Source organism: Apus apus, chromosome 4 (assembly GCF_020740795.1).
Source record: "Apus apus isolate bApuApu2 chromosome 4, bApuApu2.pri.cur, whole genome shotgun sequence".
NCBI classification, from domain to species: domain Eukaryota; kingdom Metazoa; phylum Chordata; class Aves; order Apodiformes; family Apodidae; genus Apus; species Apus apus.
Window position 1 is genome coordinate 87529000 of NC_067285.1, and position 24453 is coordinate 87553452.

At 39.7% G+C, this 24453-nt stretch overlaps 1 protein-coding gene across 3 annotated transcripts in view; it reads right to left on the reverse strand.

Moving 5' to 3' along the window:
- Positions 1-23585, reverse strand: part of FIP1L1 (factor interacting with PAPOLA and CPSF1) — a 42828-nt gene extending 19243 nt beyond the window's left edge. The window contains exons 1-9 of one of the 3 annotated variants that reach the window (XM_051619684.1): positions 23272-23585; positions 22480-22519; positions 19299-19356; positions 16080-16183; positions 13823-13884; positions 13519-13626; positions 12444-12574; positions 12096-12164; positions 10015-10124 (exon numbers count right to left, since the gene is read on the reverse strand). In XM_051619684.1, coding sequence (XP_051475644.1) covers positions 10015-10124; positions 12096-12164; positions 12444-12574; positions 13519-13626; positions 13823-13884; positions 16080-16183; positions 19299-19356; positions 22480-22519; positions 23272-23353 — 764 coding nt within the window. In that variant the 5' untranslated portion in view covers positions 23354-23585. The remainder of the gene's footprint in view (positions 1-10014; positions 10125-12095; positions 12165-12443; positions 12575-13518; positions 13627-13822; positions 13885-16079; positions 16184-19298; positions 19357-22479; positions 22520-23271) is intronic. The other 2 variants (XM_051619683.1, XM_051619685.1) reach the window with 2 other exon arrangements.
- Between the last annotated feature and the right edge of the window lie 868 nt (positions 23586-24453).

The window sequence follows — 24453 nt, forward strand, 5'->3', positions numbered from 1 at the left end:
TTGATCTCCAGTGATGAAATCTATTTCAGCTTTTTTTTTGCCTGACAATTGTATTTGGTGCTCTACAGTCCTTGTGTTAAAAAACAAAACAAAATCCCTGTTCTCTGGCAGCATAATATTTGTGGTACCTCTATTGTATCTATTCTTAGCTGTCTCTTCCCCAAACTGAACTAGTCCACAACGCTCTTCATATAGAAGTGCTCTACAACTTTCATTATTTATTTCATCTTTTTATGGACCCTGCCTACCTCTACTATATTTTTGCTTGTCTGACATAAACAGAAACACAGATAATATTCAGCTCTCAATTTAGCTCTCACTGCTTTACATACTACCATGATGACCTTCCCCAGTGTGTTCCCCACTGCTAGTGATGACGATCATTCCATTTTCTTGTTTTGCTTAACACTGGAAACCAAACTAACATTCTGGGAGGCAGCAACAATTCCAAGATCTCTTTCTCGATGGTATGATTATTAAATATTCATGAATCATTGGAAGAAATGCATCTTATTTAGAAAAATACAACCTAGGATTTAAATCTTCAGTGATTTTTGGTAATTTCAGGTCACTATGAACAAGCTATTCCAGTCCACAACTGAGTCTACACAAATGTATCTGCAGTTTCCAACCAGTCAACCTGTTAGGCTTTTGCCTGTTAGACTTAATTTGCTCCTACTATAAAATTCTTAACTCCCATGTGCATATTCACATACTGTTAAGAAAGGTATCTTTAAGCCCCCAAAGACATCTGCTATTCCGGCCACAAAGCTGTCAACTGCAACTTCTAAATGTTTCAAAGATTAAAAATGCTACACTGAGGGTAAAGACAAGATGGCATTCCATTGGATATAAACACTAAAATTAAAAGCATAACCATTTTTTCAAATCCTGTAGTAAATCAACCACATGGGAATACAGTGACAGTAAAGAAGGACTCTAGGCACCAGACCAGAAAATAATGACAAGGATCTGAATGTCACCTACAAAAGCCTAGTATCTGTGAAAATGGGGAATCACCATTTTGAACACGGCACTAATTCCAACAGTGGACTTCCCTGTCTGTAGCCCAAACCAAACAAAACCCAGAAACATAGCTTTATAGAGAATGTATAACTCTATTATTCTTGCACAAGTAGAACAAAATCTGCCTGCTTTGCCGACTACAGTTAACTTCTAAGAGAGGTTAAAAAGCAGGATTCATTTAGGTCTACTTCATCACAAAATGAGGGACAAAATTACATTGCTAACAGATGAAATAACTATGGTACATCTGTGGCACATCAATAATGGAAAACACAGTTAAAAAGCTGACAATTATTTGCCAATAGCACGATACATAATGAAGTAAATCTGGGAAAAAACTTCCAGGAAATTTCAGAAAATAAATCCCTAAAAAGAAAAACAAAAACCTCCAGTTTTAGAAGACAAATTCTTGTATTTTTTGTATCTAGTGCACTACTAACCCCATTAACACATATAGCAGGGAGAACAGGTCAAAGTTGAGATTATAGGCTCCAAGTTCTGCAGGACTCTCCCATATTGCTCAAATACCGAGATTCCAATGCAGCTCAAAAAGACACAGCAGACACCAGAGCATGAAGGATCAATTAGATCTCCCAGAGATTATCTGAAGTTCCTTGGCTGACTGCATACTGAGGATGATCCAAATGCCTGTCCTCTGAGCTTTTCAGTATCTGGGTTAGAGCTTCCTCCTGGATTTTAAAGCAATCTATTAAGTGCAACACTTCAGAGGAAAAAAAACCCATCCAATGGTACAAGAGTCCTGAGAACACATCTGCAAACAAACCAGTGTATATTACACAGGAGCCAAGGGTAAAACCAGTTTAAGAAATTCTCTGATCTGCTAACATCTCATCCTAAAAGTCAGATTGTTCCGGTCTCAATCTTGAAATAATCAACACCTGCTTTCCTTACCCTCCTCAGTGGTCTTGCATGGTATTCCAGCACTGCTTAGATTATTATTATTTTGCTTTCAGTAACTAAATTGGAAACATAGGTATTAAAACAATTGCTAAATCAACTGTTTCACTACCAATTAAAAAAAAAAAAAAGAAGTGAATTTTTGTAAAACCAAAACTTTGTCTCAGCCTTCACACTGACTGTTCATTTGGTCACAGAGTTCTCAGACACTGGCTCACCTCTGCGGTGGTATCTTCTCTCAATTATCTAAAAACTCATCCTAGAAAACTCATTTTATGTAGCTTTAGTTCTTGTGTATGATAGATGACTCTTCTACAGCCAGAAGTCCTTCCTCAGGTCCTCCCCCTGCTTGGCTTGCTCCACTGTTGCACAGGGCTTTCACTTGGGAGTGATGCACTTCAAATCAACTCTTTCTCTCTTGCACTGTTTGCACACTGCCAGCAACTTTTGGTATCAGCATTGAAAACACAGGCAATAGACACCAATGAAAGAGTATTGGGCATTAAAGTAATATGTGCACCAACCACACTACAATAATACCAAATTTGGCTTTGGAAGCAGCCCACATATAACACTCCATTACCAAAGGAACCAAGTCTAGACTACCAGCTGGTTCCTAGGCATCAACTTTACTGTAATAGGCTTCCATTTAATTTTTCTAGAGTCTGAAAAGTAGACCTATGTTCGCTCATTCTCACTGAGATGGTGCTTTATAATTATTTTTTAATAATGCTTTATAGTGGTACATCCATTATTCTTCCCAACAGCTGCCAAGAGATTTAATTTTTGTAATGACAGATGAGCTTATGAATCTACCATCATGTCTTGAATTTTACAAATTCTGTATTTCCAAGACTGCAATAATGATTTCATTAAGTACTCCACTAAATGAGCTTGAAATTGAACAAAGCAGTGAGGTGGATACAGCTTTCTATAAGCAGTTGGGAGAATCTCCCAGTCACTTGCTGTTGTTCTTGTGCGGGACTTTAACCTCCCAGACATCTGCTGGGAATACAACACAGCAGAGAGGGAACATTCCAAGAGGTTCCTGGAATGTGTGGAAGGTAACTTCCTCACATAGCTGATAAGCGAGTCGACCAGGGAGGGTGCCCTCCTGGACCTGCTTCTGGTGAACGGGGAAGATCTTGTGGGGGAAGTAAAAGTTGGAGGCCATTTAGGGCACAGTGAACATGAGATGATTGAGTTTCTGATCCTTGGAGAAACAAGGAGAGGGGTTAGTAAAACTGCCACCTTAGACTTCCAGAGGGCAAACTTTGACCTGCTCAGAAGACTGATTGACAAAGTCCCTTGGGAGGCTGCCTTGAAGGATAAAGGAGTCCAGGAAGGCTGGACATGCTTCAAGAAAGAAGTTTTAAAGGCACAGGAGCAGGCTGTCCCTGTGTGCCAAAAAACAGTAAGTGGGGTAGGAGACCAGCCTGGCTAAATAGGGACCTTTGGCTGGACCTTAGGAACAAAAGGAGAGTCTATGGCATTTGGAAGAGGGGACAGGTCACTTATGAAGTCTATAAAGATGAAGTGAACCTATGCAGGGCAAAAATGAGGAGAGACTCTCAGCTAGAGCTCAAACTAGCTACAGCTGTTAGGGATAATAAAAAATGTTTCTATAAGTTCATTAACAGCAAAAGGAGGATTAGGGAAAATCTCCATCCTTTATTGGATGCAAAGGGAATCTTAGTAACAAAGGATGAGGAAAAGGCTGAGGTGCTCAACACCTACTTTGCCTCAGTCTTTAGCAGTGAAACTAGCTGTTCCCTGGATATACACAGCCACATGAACTGGGAGGGGATGCAGAATGAGGTCATCATAATCAAAGAGGAAGTGGTCAGAGACCTGCTACACCACTTAGACACACACAAGTCTATGGTACCGGATGGGCTACATCCAAGGGTGCTGAAAGTTGGCAGATGTGATCACCAGGCCACTTTCCATTATTTACCTGAAGTCCTGGATAACTGGGGAGGTCCCAATGGACTGGAGGGTAGCAATGTAACACCCATCTACAAGAAAGGCAGAAAGGAGGATCTGGGAAACTATAGACCTGTCAGTCTGACCTTGGTACTAGGGAAGGTCATGGAGCAGATCATCTTGAGTGTTATTAGAAGACATATAGAGGATAACCAGGGGTCAGGCCCAGTCAGCATGGGTTTGTGAAAGGCACGTCCTGCCTGATGAACCTGATCTCCTTTTATAACCTGATGACCCGACTATTGGATGAGGGAAAGGCTGTGGATATTGTCTATCTGGATCTCCAAAAAGCATTTGACACAGTTCCCCATAGAAGTCTCATAAAAAAACCTGGCTGCTCATGGCCTGGATGAGCACACGATCTGTTGGATCAAGCACTGGCTGGACAGTCGGGCCCAAAGAGTGGTGGTCAATGGAGTCAAACCCAGCTGGTGGCCAGTCACAAGTGGTGTTCCTCAGGGCTCAGTGTTGAGGACATAGAGTGTATTATCAGTAAGTCTGCAGATGACACCAAGCTAGGCTGGAGTGTTGATCTGCATGAGAATAGGGAGGCTCTACAGAGAGACTTGGATAGATTAGATCATTGGGCTAAGGTTAATGGTCTGGGCTTCAGCAAGACCAAGTGCCAGGTCCTGCACTTAGGCCACAACAACCCCAGGCAATGCTACAGGCTTGGGGAAGTGTGGCTGGAAAGTGTCTGGCAGAAAAGGACCTGGGAGTTCTTATTCACAAGCGGCTGAATATGAGCCAGCAGTGTGCCCAGGTGGCCAAGAAAGCCAATGACATCCTGGCTTGTATTAGAAATTGTGTGACCAGTGAAGCAGAGAGGTGATTGTCCCCGTCCTCAGCACTGCTGAGGCCACACCTGGAGTATTGTGTCCAGTTTTGGGCACCTCAATTCAAGAGAGGTATCGAGGTGCTGGAGCAACTACAGAGGAGGGAAACGAAGCTGGTGAAGGGCCTAGAGAATAAATCTTATGAAGAACACTTGAAGGAGCTGGGAATGTTTAGTTTGAAAAAGAGGAGGCTGAGAGGAGACCTCATCAGTCTCTTCAACTACCTGAAAGGTCAGGTTGTAGAGAGGTTGGTGCTGGTCTCTTCACAGGTAACTAGCAACAGAACAAGAGGGAATGGCTTCAAGCTGCAACAGGGGAGGTTTAGACTGGACATTAGGAAATTTTTTTTCACAGAAAGAGTGGTTAGACACTGGAATAGGCTGCTCAGGGAGGTGGTTGAGTCACCATCCCTGGATGTGTTTAGGGGTTGTTTGGATGTGGTGTTGGTGGGTATGGTTTAGGGAAGAACTCTGTAGAGTAGGGATGATGGTTGGACTCTGTAATCCCAAGGGTCTTTTCCAACCTGAATAGTTCTAAGATTCCATAAGAGAAAACCTAAGTTCTGTTACAAACGGAGGAGCAGATGACACCACTATCAGAAACATAATTTGATAGGCAAGAAAGGCATCTGAGGTGTTCGGAATATAACAGTTCAGCAGTACTGTAAAAGGGACAAATCTGAAGCCTTGGATCTTGGTTAGGTCATAGCAGGTTGGCATATGGGGAAATTCAAAGACTCCCCAGCTACTATCTAGCTTACTGACAAGATGTTAAGTAGGCATTACTAGAATTCTGTCTCGGTGCTGTCTGCAAAGAAAACAAAAGGTTTGGTTTTGTCCCTTACATGATCAGGGCACCTGGAATACAGATGCTTTCTCAATGGATACACTCAAATATAAAAAGGCAATCCATGCTTGTGGGATGCACATGAACCCACAGCAGAGTTCACACAAAGTATAGCTTGAAAGGAACATTCCAACAAAAGGAACGTTCCAACAACTCAGTCAGTGATTTCACTCTAATTACAGAATTATTTACTAGCTATTCCCACTATGAATACCACTCTCCACAGAGATTTAACTCAGAAAGATACCTCAGCCTCATTTGGCAAGCTGAGTTTATTTAGGTTCTACAGAGAGATAAGGGGGAAAAGATTTAAAAAAAGACAAAGCAAATTAGTTTCCAAATTCACAGTTTCAGAAATTATTTGTTTTATAAATGCAAGGCTTCAGAAATCACTTATCACAACCACAAGTAATATAGAAAACTACCTGGATTTTGGGCACATGGACCCTGGATGCCACATTTATTCAACAGACTTATAGTCTAGTCTAAAAACTACAGACTACTTTAAAAACTGTATTTAATATGTTTTTGTGTTCCTTCTCTCACGTTATTTTCCTGCTCTTAAGGATGGCCTCAACTTTGCAGAGCTTACCTTATAGCTGATTGATATAAAACAAACTTAATCAGAAATTATTGATACACAAAATAAACATTTTTTTTTTTTTAAAGATAGTATCTAGTTTTCATCATTCAGTCTTGCAAGGGTAGTTCATGAAACAAGAGAAACCTGTATTTTTTCACAGCACTGACATACCCCAAATCAGTTTTCTTAAAAACTCTGTTTATAGACTGGCCCAAGAACAAAGAAAGCTGATAAATAGCCCATCACATTGACAAACTAATTTCTCTGAAGGAAAAATGTGCTTAGATATAATGTACTCTTTAGTAGCAACCCAAAAAAGCATAAATAGAGGTTAAAAAACTAAGAGCTTCTGACAGAAGAAAGTATTGTGATGGAGAGCTATTCTTGATGTTACTGGAATGAGAGAATACCGGTTTTTGCATCCAGCTTGTAAATGAAACCTCTGATTATTTCTCTACTACTAAAGAAATACTATCTCAGAGTCACTGAAAAATGACAGAAGGAAAAGCACTGATCTGCAAAAAGGTATCTCTATGACCTGGGTGGTTAACACAGGTTTGAAATATGTCAAATCCTCCTCCTGTTCTTAAAAGTATTATGCTTAAAAGAGATTCCTTCAGGTTTTCACCTTGTGACTGTGCAGACAACAAATCTTTAATTAACTACCTCTAGAGAACAAACAAATATTGTTTGCATTTACTAAATCATTTTCCTTATGTTCTAACTCCTCCCACAGGTTTACATAAGACTTCATGCTATTCAACAGCCCTAAATATCACAGAATCACAAGAAGCTCTGGTATAATTTCTAAACAACTAATAGCTCAACTATGATTAAGACTGTAATTGTTTACAAATTCAAATAAAATTTCTCACACAGACACACTGTATGAACAAGCATTGAATTTTTCTTTCAATTAAACACTTAGGGTGCAATTCCAGTGAAGTAGCAATTTTTATTTGCTGGTGAGCAGTAACTCTGTTTCTCCTTTGTAAACTACAAACTTCATATTGGCAATAAGCAATATGCTTGCAGCTTGTTAGACCTCAGAGATTATATTTTTTCCTTGGAGTTCAACTGCAATCGTATACAAATACTCTACTCAAACTAAAAAGGTAAAAATATTTTAAAATAAATAATTTTTTTGCTTACAAAACTAAAGAAAAAATGCAAAACTCACTGTCCTCAGACTTCCCATCAAAGATAGATATGTGCTGCAGTATTTATGTGTAAAATAATCCATGAAGCAATGTTGAAGCCTGACTAGCAAATAGGGAAATAAAATGTTAAATTAGGATCAGGCCCTGATTTTAATTTTTTTCCCCTTATCTTAATTTGGGTGCTTTGTCCCTTCTATATTGTTCCTGCCATTTTCTGATGCCTTAACTAGTTTTTCTGGAGGTGTTGTTTGCCTGTGATTGAGCAGAGGTGCTGTGTCTGGTGAGATAAATTGCTTAGGTCTGCCTTTCTTGTGTCTCTGTCTTTTCTGCTCTTTGAGTTCCTATTCCTCTCACGCTCAGCTCCTGACCAATAAACCCAAAGAAATGCTGCTATATCCAGTTGCATCAGTTTTCTCTCACTTTCATCAAATTCATTGACTACTGCTAGAAGCTGAGACAAGTTTTACTGCTACATGAGAAATGCTTCCAGCAATTTCACAACAAAGCTATGGCAAATGCCTCATGGCACAGAGGAAATTATTTTAAAATTTCAAAGAGTTGGATTGCCAAAAAATGTCTGCATATATAATTAAAAAAAAAAAGTCCAATTCCATAAAGAATTGGTTATAAAGAAATCAGTAATACAGGTTTTTATATACAGAAAATAGTAGCTGCATTCTAGAGAAGTAATTTGAGTAGAAGTACATATAATCCATACAATTGAGATGTATTCATTCACTGAGCTACTCTCAGACTACTGAGCACACAATTTTCTTTCAAAAATCTCTTTTGACCACTCGGTAGAAACATTTCTTTCTTTACACAAGGTATTATTTTAAGCTAATATATCAAGAAGAGCAGGTATTAAAGATTGAGTAAGTCAGTTTTAAGATTTTAACAACTTACAACTACAGTATTCACACTACTGGTTTATAAACCAACCTGTTTTAACCACTGGAATTCACAAGTGATACAACTGGAAATGTACCATTTTGTACCATCTTTATCTACCCAACAAACCAACTTCACTTACTGGCTTCTAATTCTTAAAAGATTCATGGGTTTCCCAACCGTCAGGAAGGGAAAATTAGAAATGGCCATGTAGTAAGTTTCTCAGGAAAGCTCTGATTTACAACCACTTTAAGCCTTTAAAAATGGTCATTTAAACTTGGGATTGCTAACATCAGGCAGGAAGAAGTGTAACATAAAAATATGGTATAAAAATATCTGTTAGATTTATCCTAGCTAGAGCATACAACAAAGATTTACTTATGAAGCCTACATCACGCAAGCCTATGGCTTTATTGTAGTGAGCTTTCCTACAACAAATAGGAACTTCACAGAATCACAGAATTTACCCAATACATTTTTTCTACAACCTTAAGCTCAACTACGTTTTTATATTCCAGACAATAACTACTTTTGGAAATGTTTTAGAAATTCTCTGTCCACCAATGGGATGGCTAAAGAATTGAAATCCTTTAACATAACCTGTACTAGATACAGATTTGGAATCCTTACCCTGTGAACCATGCATTCAATTTTCAGAACTTTGTTAAAAGAATATCATGTCAGATGCAATCCACAAAAGTAAAAAAGAATAAAAATAATTACAGGGTTGGTACAGAGTTTGGAAGACTTTTACTACTTCTTAGATAAAGAAAAATGGGGGGAATGGAACTAAAATCTACTAAAACCAGAGAAGTATCTTCTCTGATAGCTCAGAGAATTTAGGCTACTAGGGGGAATACAATAGAAGTGACAGAAACACGCCAGTAAAAGTATCAAGCCAGATTTATTTTTTCCACGAAAAAGAAATATATCTGGGTATTGAACTGACTCTTGAAGGATGGAATAATTGAACAACTGTGTCTCTGAATTAGTCAAGTATGTATAGACAGAGCACTAAAGACAAGTCATAGATGCTAATCTTTACTGTTGATGGCAAAAGCCTACAACCTGCTCTCTTTCTCTTACCAACATTTATAATACCATGGCTTTCAATGTGCACAAAACCAAAACTCAACAGGATCACTTAGTAACTAAAGTAAAGCAAAAGCATGGATTCATGCTAGGCCACGTGCCAGGTATCAAACAGCAGCTTATGTATAAAGGGCAGAACTTAAAAAGGCCTGAGGCTGAGGGGGAAAAATCCTAGTAAGGAAGTAATTTCTCTCATACCAAAGAAAGGATAGTAAAACATTCAAATATGGAGAAGCTACAGCTATCGTGCAGGAAAGCGACTGGGTTCCAACAATCCTTCCAGTTGTTGAAGTCATAGCTGCCAGATTCCATCTTGTTTAACTGAAAAGGTTCATCAGCTAACACCCAGAGAAAGTAACTAGAAATATTTTATTGGCCTAGTTCTACACAAAAAACATGGTGTCACACACCAACACCTGGATTTCTACAGATGCCTTGCTTTTTGTTTTTTTCTCCCCTTTCCTTCTACTTCCTCTTTCCCAAATAGCCAAGAAGGTAGCACAGCATTCATGTGTAATGGCGACTGAAGGCTAAAAGGGATCACCCTCCCCGGCATTTCTACCTATTACAGAAACATGGTTTCCTTTTCTTCCTACAAAATAATGAACTTTGAATACATAGAAGTAACAGTATAAAAAAGTTTTTTTTAGTCTTGAGTTGCAGCTGTCTAACTGACCTGTTTGCTGGAATTCCTGATTTGAATAAGGCAGGAGGAGATGTGAAATCAGCTTTGGTCGAATGTACTGCCAACTCTTTCTCCAAATTTCCAGTTCTGCCCTGCTGTACCTTCAAAATAATATTGCATTATTAGTTTAACCTCAGAAGTGTAGTAGCCCCAACACTCAACATAGAATATAGCCAACACAAAAAAACCTCAAATTTTAATCAGGTTTTAAAAAAAAGTCACCTTTGCACAACTAGCAAAATTCTGTATTTTATAAGGATATATTACTTAATTACTGCGTTTAATATATAAATAAGAAGCAATTAGCCAGAGAACAAATTACTACAGAAGATTAGACAGCTTCAGTATTTATTTTCCAAGCATTGGGTTGGGACATTAACAGAACAAACTAATTTTCATGTAGAACTTCCTGTATTATTCACAGAGTAACATCTTAAATTTGAAAATAAGTAAATTCTTTTAAAAAAATATAAATCTTGAATGACAGAGATATCTAACAAGTCTGCTACCCAACAACAAACTGTGAGACAAGTAACTGAGTGGATTCTTCATCTGTTTTACTGACCATGAGATCTAGTAACACTTAATTTCCAAGTCATCAAAGAAGTCACCTCATACTCTGGTTGATGCAAACCTTAAAAGTTTTTTCATTAGTGCAGATTGAATACTTCAGAAACTGCAGTATGTTTTTGAAGTATTGCAACATTCCAGAGACACATCACTAAAGCTATGCCAGACCTTTGGTGCAAATACTTTAAGTATAGTTTGACTTCAGCAGCACGTTACAGATGAAAGCAAAACCTGCATTAAAGACAAACCTGCACCAAGTCAGTTTTTCAAGACACTCCCTCTATACCAACCCCACAGCTACATCACTCTGCATAGCTAGGTCACTCATGTTAACATCATCATATCAGCTGTGATCTCTGCACTTCTTGTAGACAAATACTAAGCTTTTGCAGAAAAAGATTCTGCAAAAGCTTAGTAGTTCCTAAACCCACAAAAAAGCACAAAAATAGTTAAGATTCATTAAAAATGGAATTTAACTTTAGCCTCCAGAGATACGAAAAATAAAAAACACAACATATTGAATAGGTTTCGTTTAAGTATTTATCTGAAAAATGTCACGCCAACAGTTCAGGTAAGTTTGGACATATAGTCAACTGCAAAGAGTAACTCCCATTGCCCACCATCTGCACATTCCAAAACACTATTATTATATCTGAGAAAGGAAAAAAACCCAGGGAGCTTCTCAGCTATTCTTGCTAAGATTAAGTCAAAATTACTGAATACCTTCAAGTAGCATATGAGGAGAAAAAAAACCCCTCCAAATACTTCTGCAATTGACACTTCTGTCACAGGAGTATACAGAAGAAAGCAACAGTCCCAAGTCAGTTTAATGAGACTTGAAGAACAAAAATGACTGCATATTCAAAATAAGCAAAATAACCTTTGTATTTTAATTTCAATTTTAGTATCAAATGAAAGAGGAAATGAGAAACAAAAAAAAGAATGTTCAATCCTTAAGATAAATCCTGTCATAAGACTTTTCTGCTCTCTGAAAATCAGTGTTTCCAAAAGAAAAAATATTATATATAACTTCATGTATTGCCATTTAAGCACAAAAGGACAACACAAAAATATGGAAGATTGATTTTTACTTCTCAGAGTTGACAAGAGTAAGTGTTACAAAACACAGTAAGAACTACAAGGCCACAGGAAAAATAAACATGCCCTCATCTATAAAAGCTTCCCCAGAACATCTGCACAAATTCTTTAACCTGCATAAACAAATGCACTACAACTAAAATAAACCATCACATGAAGAAAAATTAGTTTCACTGGGAAATCTGTTAGTTCACCAAACCACTAACTCACGTGCTTGCAGAAGGGTGACAAAGTAATGCTTTTTAATCAGCATTTTGTGAAATATGCAGCAAGTCACTGATGTAAGAGGAGAGCCAGAAATAATGGCTATGTCCATTGCAGTTTTTCTTCTATCAGCCTGTGGCAGCATGGGAAGCAATACCCAACAAAAATGAGAGCGACCAATAAAGTGTACTAAAATTCACCTTAAAGAGATGGTATCTGCCATCGAGAATCTCTGCACTTGGTCTTACTTCCATAGCTTTGTCTTCAGCCTAAGTTAAATAACACATTGCCCATTAAGATATCATACAACTCTTAAAGTGATGGGCCACAATCTGAATAATGGTACAGATGCAATCTAGCTGTAGCTAGTCTGTCACACCATCCACACAAATTGCCAGTGAAGCAACACAGGAACACTCTAGGCTACGGGTGGGGAGTCAAGTGCAAACTCTAACAAACCCACTGAACTAGGCAGAACAAACTTACAACACACAAGCAGCTTTACAGGAAAAAAAAGCACAGAGTACCACAGAAGTTGCACTAATTACCGTAATTTTATTTGTGGTTGAGGTAACTGGTAAAATTTCAAGACCCATTCGTATTCTCTTTTGTTTTTCACAGTAGGCTTTCCAGGTATCTTCATTAAATCCATAGTTGAAATAATCAGAGAGATCAGCCCCTTCGAACAGAAAAGTGTAGATCTTTAGAACATTACAAGGTTTACCTTTTCTTCACTTAACATACATACACCTCTACTTAAAACATCAAAAGGTACTGATTTAAAACATAGGACTGAAATGTACAATACAGTCTTACATGAGTAAACACTGAGTATTCAGGGCTAAGACTATTAAAACATTAAAATTTAGTCAGAAAGAGTATCTTACCTAGTATCCTATCTTAAGGATCAAGAGTAGACAGAGAATATAAGATAACTTTATCTCATATACCTGTATATTTACAATAGGATTAATGTAAGATTGACAGGTTTGCTATATATTCAGCAACATACCACTCCCTTTTGCTTGGTCTGCATATGACTCCTCATTTTGTTTTGACTCCTAGTTTCATTTGATGCCACCAAGTATTTTTATTGTGAGAAAAGAGACCAGACAACGTATTTAAAATAGCTAACAGTCCAAACATCAAAATGTTAGACTTCTCCATTTTGTAGACACTCTTTGCGTAGCCCAAGCAATACACAAAACAAGCACAAACAGCTACATTTCACCATCCCACACTGTCAAACCTGCTACAAATGTTTTCCATTCTGCTTTATCTTCTGTCCTATGGCACAGACCAATGGTAGTAATTTCCACAGAAATATAGATTTCCAAGGAGAGTTCAGGATACACACGTATTAAAAAAAAAAAAATAAAGGGCATGTCCCACAGTCTCCTTTTGCTGACATATATGTGGGACGTATACTAAGAAACATGGCATATCCACATACTTTGTGGCACACCACAAAAGAGAAAAGTAACTTAGCTGCTTTTTCCAAGTAAAATTGTACAGTTTCTTCTCTCTATATAGTGCATAACATCTACATGTGGCAAATGGGAATCATCATGAAAATAACAGGCTGAATACGTCCATTTCAGTTAACAAAAATGAGAGTATTACCTGGCTTTCTCCAAGGTTTATCTTCAAAAGAATCTAAATCTACTTCCAGAAGTGGCACACCATTAATACTCCCTGGAGCATCTAGATCCACCCCTTTAACTTTTGCACCTGTGAAGAACAAGTTAGACAGCTAGAGCCTTCTGTCTTTACCAAATAAAGCTTAAACAGTTTTAACATACTTAAGGTAGAAAGTCAGATTTAAATTTATCAAGAAATTTTGGAAGTGAAAATTATTTCCTTCATCCAAAATAATAAAAACTTTTTTGTTGCATTTTTACTAACAGTACTGTGTAAATTTTCTCACCAGAAGATCCATGAGCTCGTCCTCCTGTCTTAATATTGAGATTCACAGGTGCTGCTCCGTAACTTAAAGAAATTAACAAAACTGAATTAGACAGAGGAAACTCTTAAAACAGAAGAAAACACAAAACAAGAGTTAGCTAGATCCAGAAACAAACTGGACCCAGGCTCAATCGTCATCCTGAATCTCTAGCTTTCCAAGCTGGAAACACTGTAAAAGTAAAGAGATCAGCCTAGGAGGAAGAGAGTGTACCTTTCTATGCTCAGTAGCAACTTCTCCAACTAATAAACAGTTGTGAAGCAAGTCCCAGTCACTCTTCCTGAGTTGAAAGGATAAAGACCTTGATAGAAACAAGAATGGACAGAACCAGAAGAAGAGAGAAAGGAAAAATGCAATTCATTTAGGGATACAGACATTTTGGGGATCAAAGTAAAAACAAAATAATAAAAAAAGGGTTTAGACAGATCCTTTTCTCTTTTCATAATTATTCCATTTAACCTGTACCTGTACAGAAGTGGAAAACACAAGCATTTCTCTACAACAACTGAAAGGCCATCTGTTTCAATGTACTTCTAGTAATCTCTTATGCTTGTTAACAGCAGAAAAGTGTGGAACATTTCACTTTCTAAAATACTTTAGAGTTCTCCATAAAAACGCACTAAAAAAACCTATATATTGTACTGATTTAACCCCCTTAGGAATTACAGTATTGTTCATTTGAAACATTAAGAGCTAGCTTTCACTACCATTTGCGTGCAGCGTAGATTACCCTCACAGATGGTATCGACCCATTTACAAAATGAGATCAACATATAATTGAAGGCAGTGTATAGGTTACAATACCACTTCCATGGAGTTTAGTTTTAAGTCAAGTGCTACACCAGTATAAAAGTGACACAAAACACTTAACCTTCTGATCTGCCATGCTGCATTTGTGCAAGACTCTGTCAAATAAGTCTGAAATTTTTTGAAACAGTAGTTGACTACAACATGAAAAATAATTTAGTTCCTATAAGAGGAACTTGTTTACTGAAGTTAAAAAATGGCAATGTTGAGTTTATTTTAGATTACTGCCCTTCCATGAACCTCCTCTGCAATTTGCCCAGAAAAAAAGTTTTTTCAAAAAACAACCATTTCTACATAAAAGTTTCCATTCTAGTTAGATATAGAATCACCTGCTCACTGTTTTCTATATTCATGGAAAGAGCATCAGCAAATTCACTGAGAATATAAATCAAGTTTTGCTTTAGTCTCACAAAATTTGAGGTCACTGCCTAAACTGCACCCGTAGGGCAAGTAGACAAATAAATAACCTAACAATAAATAGACAGACAAATAAATAACTGAAAGAATTGCTATTTTTTATATTACATTGATTTGGAGTTAGTTTAGGATATGAAATACTGAAGGTTTAAAAATATTTTGTTTCAAAAAATGAGTAAATCATCTGCATTCTAATGTTAAGAACACAATAGTACATGAGTCAGACCTACCTGCAATTCTATGAAGAAATTACATCCTAGTAACTCTGGTTTTAATAGGCATAAAAACACACTGATTGCCAAGACAAACAAACCACTTCCCTCAGAAAACTTCCATGTAATGAAAAATAGCAATTTGAAACTTGGGGTAAAATTAACACTCTTTAAAAGTGTTCCGCAAAAAACAAGCCCTTAACTAAGAGAAGAAGGAATATGGGGAAAATTTAGTAGCAAAAAAAAAATCTCTGTGTTACAAATGCCTAAACCGTGACCTTGAGAAACCCCTGGAGACTGGCAGCTCCATCCTGAGTACATTAAAACCTTATTTGAGAACACCAATATGAACTGAAACTATAGAGGTCTAATCAGAGCTGTATCCAATACAAACAGGACTAAGGACAACTATTTCTAATGGTTCCCTGTTCTTACATCTCTACCATTTGCAATAAAATCATCACGATCACAATAACAGCCCTAAAAAAGCTATGTAACATTGCTATTCCATCATAAAAAACAACTTTCTATTTCACAAACTTAATACAATTATTTCTAAAATCTGAAAACAACATTTAACTCTTATAGCAGTTTTTCCATTTTATTAATTTCGGTTTTTTGTTTTCAAGTCACTATATAGTTAAAACACCATTAAAGAGCTGAAAAAACTCTAAATTGAGACTAACTATGCATACAAATTGACAATGACAAGCATTAAAGAGAATGAAGTAATAATAAAACGTAATCTTGAAAGTTTCCCCAGTTAATGCTTCCAAATAACTTACCCATACTGTGGAGCTCCTGTTTTAATATCCCCTATGGTGACTTGAACATCATCTTCATCATCATCACTATCACTATCACTGTCATCCTCAGCCTCTGCCACCTTCTACAAAAGAAAAAGTCATTGCTTAGACAAAAAGCAGGTACTTACCTTTACAATGGAAAAATAATCCAGACAAAACTATCCATTCTAGAAATCTTCAAAAGACATTCTCCTTTTCCCAGACATCAGAAATTAGTGGTACTAACAGGAAATTCAGAAGGCCCACCTCCTGAAATGCTGGAAGTATCTGAAATACTATGCTTTGTTTCTGAAATATGACATTTCCTAAAAAAGCATACAATAATTTCCATAATCTAATAAATACCCCTCTTCCCTCTATCTAGCTCATACACAGCGGTTCTACTCTTATCATGTCACTCAGGAAAGAACTTGGATACACAAGATTAGCTTCCTGGCATTCAATCTCAAGTACTTGCCCAGACATCCCTTGGCCGCATATAAACTCCCAGCAGTGACACTATTTCGCAAGAGTTCCACAGCACCATCTACTTCATGAAGAGCTAACCTTTTATTTGTTTTCATCCTGGCTCATACAACTTTGATTTAACAGTCCCAGTTCTCACATGGAAGGGACTGTGAGTCAATCCTTAACAGTCCACATACATGATTTTGTTAGCCTCCATCATATCCTACATATGCCTGTCTTCCAGGCTGGTACGTCCTTCCCTACCCAGTCATTCCTTGTATGAAAGCTACCTCTTGCTGCTCCTCTCAATTTTTTTCAGTTGAAATAAAACCTTCACCATGTGAGAGGAACAGAACAGCACACAGAAATCAGGGTGCCACAGAACCATGAATTCCTGGTATAATGACAACTTCCATTTTGTTCTCTATTCCTCTCCTGCTACTTCCCAAAGTTTAACTGCTTTTTAGACTTCAGACAAGTACCTAACTGTCAAGTGGATGGATCTTTCTACATACCTCAGTACACTCCTTCTTAGTGGTAACAATTAGCTCAGAGACCATAATTTTACTTGAAAACCTGTTTTTCCTCCCATGAACATCACTTCTTTTTCTGTACAGAATCTCAATAACCATTTATTGACCAGTCAGTTCTCCTCAGACAGTGCTTGCTCTTACTATCCTTAGTAACCTTCCAGCATCAGAAAACTTGTGATCTCACAACTTACCCCTTTTCCAAGTAATTTATAAACACATTAAACAGCACAGCTTACGCACAACATTCCGGAGAATCCTCCACTGGAGGACCTTTCTTCACTATGAAAATTAAACCTTCACTTCTGCCTTTTGTTTTCCTTTACACATCAATTATCCATGCGGGACTCATCCTACAGATGCTTAATTTTCTTACAATCCTTTGATGAGGAACTTCTTCAAAAACCTTGTGAAATCCTAGTGAATTTTACCGATCAGATCACCCTTAGTCACATACTTGTTGAATTCTTCCGCAAGAGGCTGAACACAGAGCAGCTAAGTTAAGTCTGCCCAGGTAGACTGCAGTTACCCAGTAACAGCTGAACTCTAGCCCTCATCTACTACACCATCTATGACCTTGCCTGGTACGTAAATTAGCAAAATAGTACCCGCACAGAAGATGTTGAAGTGCAGTTCATCCTTGCAATATAACAATAATATAATTTACATAACAACGAAGGGTCTAATAACGAGGGTGGTGGAAGTCTAGGTCAGTACAAGTATTCTGTAAATGAGAGCGTGAAGACAGTCTTTCAATGTCCCAGTGCTGAAACGCACAAGCTCACCACACTCTCACACACCAAGCAACCCACACAGTAGAGCGCCATTACAAACGCATTGAAAAGAACATTTTGACTGGAGCAAGTACGTTTGCAACCAAAACCAATTTCACTTATAAACACTGATTTCTTAGTTCATACAATCATGGGGGTTGGAAGGGACCTCTGAAGATCGTAAGAGTCCAACCCCCACCTTGCTGCAGCAGGAACACTTAGGGCAGATTGCACAGGAATGCATCCAGATGGGTCTTGAAAGTCTCTAGAGAAGGAGACTCCACAGCTTCTCTGGGCAGCCTGTTCCAGTGCTCACAGTTCCCTCCTCACAGAAGTATTAACCTTTTCTTATTCAACTGACACTTAACGTTCACATTTCACCATGAAGTTCTCAAGTTTACAAAGGTGTTTAAATGATATCCTAACAATGCCGGGCTTTATAGAGGTGGAAAATACAAAGATGTGCCAGTTCAAGTAAACTATACCAATGAGAATTTTCACAAATCTTTTAAAATTAGCAAGTCCAAAAAAGCATACTGTCTTCTCCTTCTACTTAACGTATTAAATCTACTGCCCACTTACAGTATTAACATGTGAAATAAAGAGCTTTTCAATTTAAAAAAGTGGAGTAAGTTTTTAAAGTTTATGTAAGTTTTGTTCCCCCAACTTGAATTAAGTTTTACTATCTTTCATAAATAAAATGTTAGTGAAAAAAATATACTTTTGAGAGCAGCCAGTCCATAAACCTGCACAAATACCATTAAATGATTTCTGTATCACTTAAGATAATTCTCATAAGAAACAAGGTAAAAAATTCCAGTGAAGCAAAATTACAATTTTTTCATTTAAACTGTTTCCATTCACAGTAAACTGAGGCCTTTTATCAACATTTCAAATGTAAATTTAATTTCTTGGTCCTTTCCTTTAACCTACTAACACTGAAGTTATAAGACATACTAAACATTGAAGACTACCACCAAACAAGTGTCATGTTGCCTCTGAAAGGCACCTGTAATAATGTCTTGATTCATATTTTCACACAGTTCCTCAAATGCCAATTGCTTACCACATTAAAAAAAATAAAATTATCAGAGGATTTATATTCCAAGCAGTGAGGAAAATAAGGAGTGTTATTTTGAAAATGATGTATTTGAGAAAAGACACTTGTCTTGAAGCATCGTCTTTCCCCAAAAATACCCTTGAGTACTACTAATTTATTTTCTGTGACTAGGATTGAAAAAGTGGACTGCAACCGGAAATTGGATTTCCTAACTTAGTAATTTCTACAGTTTCTGCAGATTGTGTCAAACCCCTTTCAGAAAAAAAATAAAAAGCAAAAGCATATACTTATACATCAATTAACTAAATTACAAGTCCTAGCCAAATTGCAAATACCCCATAAATCAAAATAAATTAAAGCAGTGTTTCAAAAACACTTTTAAAACTACCGTTTTCACAACGCCATTTTCTGCAGCTTCTTCTTCACTTCCAGGTGGAGGTGGAGCACTTAAACAAAGATAAACAGGAAAAGATGAAATTAAGCATTTATGCACACATTATTTCATGCATTTCAGCTAATGATAAAAAAGTCTCCCTAAATCACCCCAAAGAGGGGCCAAAGCCCCAGCTACCTTCTGCATTAATAAAAAAATATTACGGCAAATATAACTTTTTATTAGCAGGACAATATTTAGCTATCATAAATCATACTAACTGGATGTTTGTAATTAGTTGGAAGTAATGAAGCACTACACCTGGATCTTTTTCTCAAATCAAAGTGAAATATTCATAATATGTGAAGGGAGAATAGGTTTTGGTGCTGGGTTTTTTTCTCAGCAGACTGACATTTTTCAAAGACCTAATGGGAAAAAAAACATTTAAGTACCCATAGGTAATCTGGCACTGAATCAAAATTCCCATATCTGCATTGTGAATTTTTTTTCCACCATATGGAATAGCTACAATTCAATGAGGAATTCAACTGTATTTTAACAGTTGATAGAAAACAGTAAGCAATTTTAAAACTACTGTCAAATCCATGCAAATAAGCTGTCTCACTGAACTTTCTTACTGCTGTTTCTTACGTAGCAGTATTTTAATTTCCACAGTTCCATTAACTGTTAGGATGTTGCACCACTGATAGCAAAATAAGCAGGGAGCCATTTAGAAACAATATTCTTTCGCTGAAAAGGTATTTCTGAAATGGAGTGAGCAACTGCCAATTTTTATTGAGTAGAATGATTTTCATCTCATCTTCTGTTGGCAAAACACCCACTCATGAGCACTGCACCAAAAATTAATACAGCCCAGGCACAGCCCCAGGATTCAAACTTGATCATTTCACTTCATCACACAGTAAAATGACAAGACTAGCTACAGAACGTGAATAAAACCTCAGTTTTTATATATATGAAGAATGTGAAAGCTGAGAGGCCAGAGATCAAAACTTTCAACAGGTAAACTGTCACCATACTTGCAGAGTTCCAAACACAACTTGTAAGATGCATGAGCTACCACTTGTTACGCTTTTTAGTCCATAACTATGCATTGAAGCAGCCAAATGCCAAGCAAGACACTACTGAACAGAAACAAGTAAAACATCCCTGTTTCTAAAGATCACTTTGGTTGCCATGCAAATAATTTTCTTAAACAACCACAATAGATGACAGAAAGTGCCAGGTTAAGAAAAGGTAACTAAACACAAAGAATCAATTGACATGGAATAGCTTCCAAATAAAGAACAAATAAATAATTAGAATACTTTGTTCTGGAAAAAGAGATTCTTCAAGACATATGCAATAGAAGTCCATAAAACTTTTAAGTAACATGGAAAAAGTGACAGGTAACAACTCTGTTGCTTATACTAAAAGAACTAATGAGAGTCAAAAAATTGCATCTAGCAGCTGCTGCAGAACAGTATTGCATGCAGTTAAGTGCTGGAAGTCATTTCTGCTATATCACACTGTGCCTGTCAAAAGTTGACATCAGTGCAAAACAGCAGCTGAGCAAGCTTAAAGACAAGTCCACAAAAGCCTAGAAAAGTCAAGAGTTCTCATTGAAAAAATCTCTGTTGACTGGAAGCATTTATAGAAAGTAACAACGTATTACTTTCTTGCATTGGCTCCCCCTTATTTGTTTAATGTATTTTGACAATCAACAATTTCCATAGTTTATAAATTGTGAGACTTCATCCTTTCAGTACAAAGGACTGAGTTCCACTTCCAGCCAGTCCTTCCTACCAGTCTCCGTCAACTTAACTAAATCTTCAAAAATGCAATTTTGTACTCTCTCATACAGCTCCCCACGTACTTTCCAAACCTTTTATAAATTTCCTTCAAATACTCTCTTAATAATAAAAAAAACCAAATCCCAAACCCTAAGCAGATGTGTTATGCAACCTGCACATCAAGCTAGGTAGTAATCTTCCACTGCTTCCTTGTATTCCTGCTTTTGTAACTGCATTTTAAACTCCTTGGGAGACAGACTGACTTTTAATTTCTAAGTTATCTAGAACAAATTAAATCCTGATCCATTACTAAAGCACAATGATTACAGAAAAAAAAAAGAAACTGTTGGCATTTTGTGAGGGTCTACTGCTGTCATAGAATCATAGGGGTTGGAAAGGACCTCTGAAGATCATCGAGTCCAATCCCCCTGCTGCAACAGGAACACCTAGGGCAGATCACACAAGGACATTTCCAGACAGGTCTTGAAAGTCTCCAGAGAAGGAGACTCCACAACCTCTCTGGGCAGCCTGTTCCAGTGCTCTGTAACCCTCACAGTAAAGAAGTTCTTCCATAGGTTGAGGTGGAACTTCCTGTGTTGTAGCTTGGTGTCATTTCCCTTTAACTGTCCATAGAGTTAAAACTTTGAATAACTTCCATACTCAAATGTCCCAATTTCACAGGTAAAACTATTTCACAGAAAAGCAAAGACATTCTAGTATACCAAACATACTATCTTAAGGGAATTTTCAAAGACACCAGCATGTGTTCAGGCGCAGTTCATGCCTGTGAACTCAGGCTTGTAAAAGTAAATTATACGAGAGCAATTCCATTACGCCTTATACAGTCATACTGCTGTGCTTGGTTCTTACTTGTTTCAACTGTGCAATCTGAAGGATGAGCAAGTAGACGCTGTGGCCAAGACTAGATAACCATAGGGAGAAAAAACCTGCAAGTAGGTTAGTCCACACTGCACATGCTGAAAAAGAGAGTTCAACCAAAGGGCACAGCAGAGTGACCCCTGAAGACCACTGAAGACCCTCAGAGGCTCAAAGAGCATGCATAATTAGAATGCAAATATTACAATTAGTTCCATGAAACAGAATGATTATGCATAGCAATTCCAGGAAATCTAACGCATATGTTTAAGTTGGACAATATAAGCTTTGCTTGTTGCGACTTGTGACATGAATGTTGTGACTGTTACGACAAACAACCCCTGTGCATCCAGCACTGTAACAGACTGCTTGCCTTCTGAAACTTAAAGACTAGTGTTAGAGGGTTCTCTCAGCAACCAAATTTTACAGTATCACTACAGACTTTCAAACAGCTGCAAAGAAGAATGTAATTAGTACAATTTGTGTGCAGCCAAACTACGGGACTTAACAGTTGTCAAGATACTCACCTAGCTTTTCCTTCCTCTGGTCTCTCTGCTTCATTTTCATCTACCACAAGAAAAAAGAAACACAGTGATTCAGAATAAAATCCCTTGAATACAAACTGCAACAGATATCTTGCAGGTTATGAGGCAACTCTTCAGTTTGAGACATTTTCATACCATTTCAATTGCGAAACCATTTGAGCAAACCCCTGAGCCCTCACAGTGCTCTGTACTGGACTACCAGGTCCACCAGAGAGGCAGGGTTTCAGTTCACAGGTTTTATTATTATTTGATGGCAAAGAAAGTCCCTAAAGTCGCAAAGGAAGTTTATGCATAGAAGGTTAAGGCTGCTTTAGTACTTCGACGCTGGGAGCCCGGGCAGGGGCTACTGGGGACAGAATCGGCCGCTCCAGCCACGCGTGCGGGGCCTCCCGCCGCCAGGCCCAGCACGCCTCGGCCTGCGCGGTCAGGGCAGAGGCCAGGAAACCTCCGAAGCCCCAAGACACCAGCGAGGCCAGGGAGCCGCCGCCACGGCGGGGAGGGGGCCGCGCACAGGCCGGGACGGCGCCGCCGGGGGGCTGGCCAGGAGGAGGGGACTCGGCAGCGGCGGGGGTGGCGGGACTGGGGACCCTTTTAAACGGCCGCCGGGCAGCGCAGCTCGGCGAGCAGGTGCGGGCCGCGTTCGGCCACGGGCCGAGCGGGCGAGGCAGCGCACGCCGCGGCCTAGCACCCCCGTCGTGCCCCTGCCGCCGCCGCAGCGGGGCAGAGCGGAGCGGGGGAGGTGGGCTGGGGACGGGGGTCCGGGAAGGTCTGTACCGCCATAGAGCCACTCCTCCTCCTCGTCCCCGGCCGCCCCGCCGAGGTCCGCCGACAGCCGCTCCACCTCGCCGGTAGACATGGCCGCCTCCCGCGGGACGCGAGGGCCCAGGCCCGGCGGCGCCGGGGCCTCTCGCCGCTGGGCAGCGCGGCTGCCCCGCCCCGGGCCTCCGGCGGCGCCTCAGGCCGCGACCGGGCGGCGGCCGGGGGGGTTGCGAGCGTTAGCCCGCCCGGCCCAACCGCACCGCTCGCGGAGGAACCGCCGCCGCCTGCTCGGCGCTTCCCCTCCCCCGCCGAGGGAGTGACACGCACAGGAAGCGGGCCCGGCCCGGCCCCGCGGCGCCCTGGGCACGGGCATGCGGGGGGCGGCCCGGCGGCGCCCGGCCGCGCAGAGGGAGGGGAGGCGGGCGGGAGGCGAGGGGACGCGCTCTGCGCTCGCCGAGTGGCCCTGGCGCCTCGGGGGCCGCGAGTGAGGAGAAGCGGAGGGGCCTCCTGGCTGCCCGCGGGAGGTGCGGGACAGGCCGGGGGCTGCCCTCCTCGCGGAGCCGGTCGGGCCGGCCGGTCCCCCTCTCCCCGCGCTGCCCGGCGCCGGGACTCACCTCGCCGGTGCCTCCCGCACCCTCCCGAGGCGCGGCGTGCCTGCCGGAGCCGCCTTCCCGTCCTCCCGCTGTCCTTTGTCTCCGCTGTTCTCGGCCGCCCTTGCGCTGCTCTGCATCCCCAGCCGCCTGCCCGTCGGCTCGGCGGGGATCACTGGCAGCGTGGCCAGCTCCGCTGGGACATCCTCGCCAGGGCACAGAGAGCCCCGTTCCGTGCTGCTGCTGGCGGCTGATGGCAGCTGCTGGCGGGAATAACCACAGGGTAACGCGCTCCTACTGCTGCTGGTGCTGTCCTAGCTCTCAGCTCAGGGTCTCTCCCCGCTGGGCGTAATATTACAGATTTAACACATCTTTATAAATTGTTTTTTCTCTCTACAAATTGCCTGCTTTTAATTTTAGCAAGAGTTTAACGTTCATATGCGCTGTGAACGTCACGGAGTGTGCATTTCATGAAGAAATGGCTCTATTTTAAAAGTGGTGGGAAGTAGCAAGCTGGTTTTACTCCTGTTTTTCTCACTTTACGTCTCTGAGTACTACATAAACAAGTTCAAGATTCTTTAGAAAATTTAAGCACCAACAACTGTCA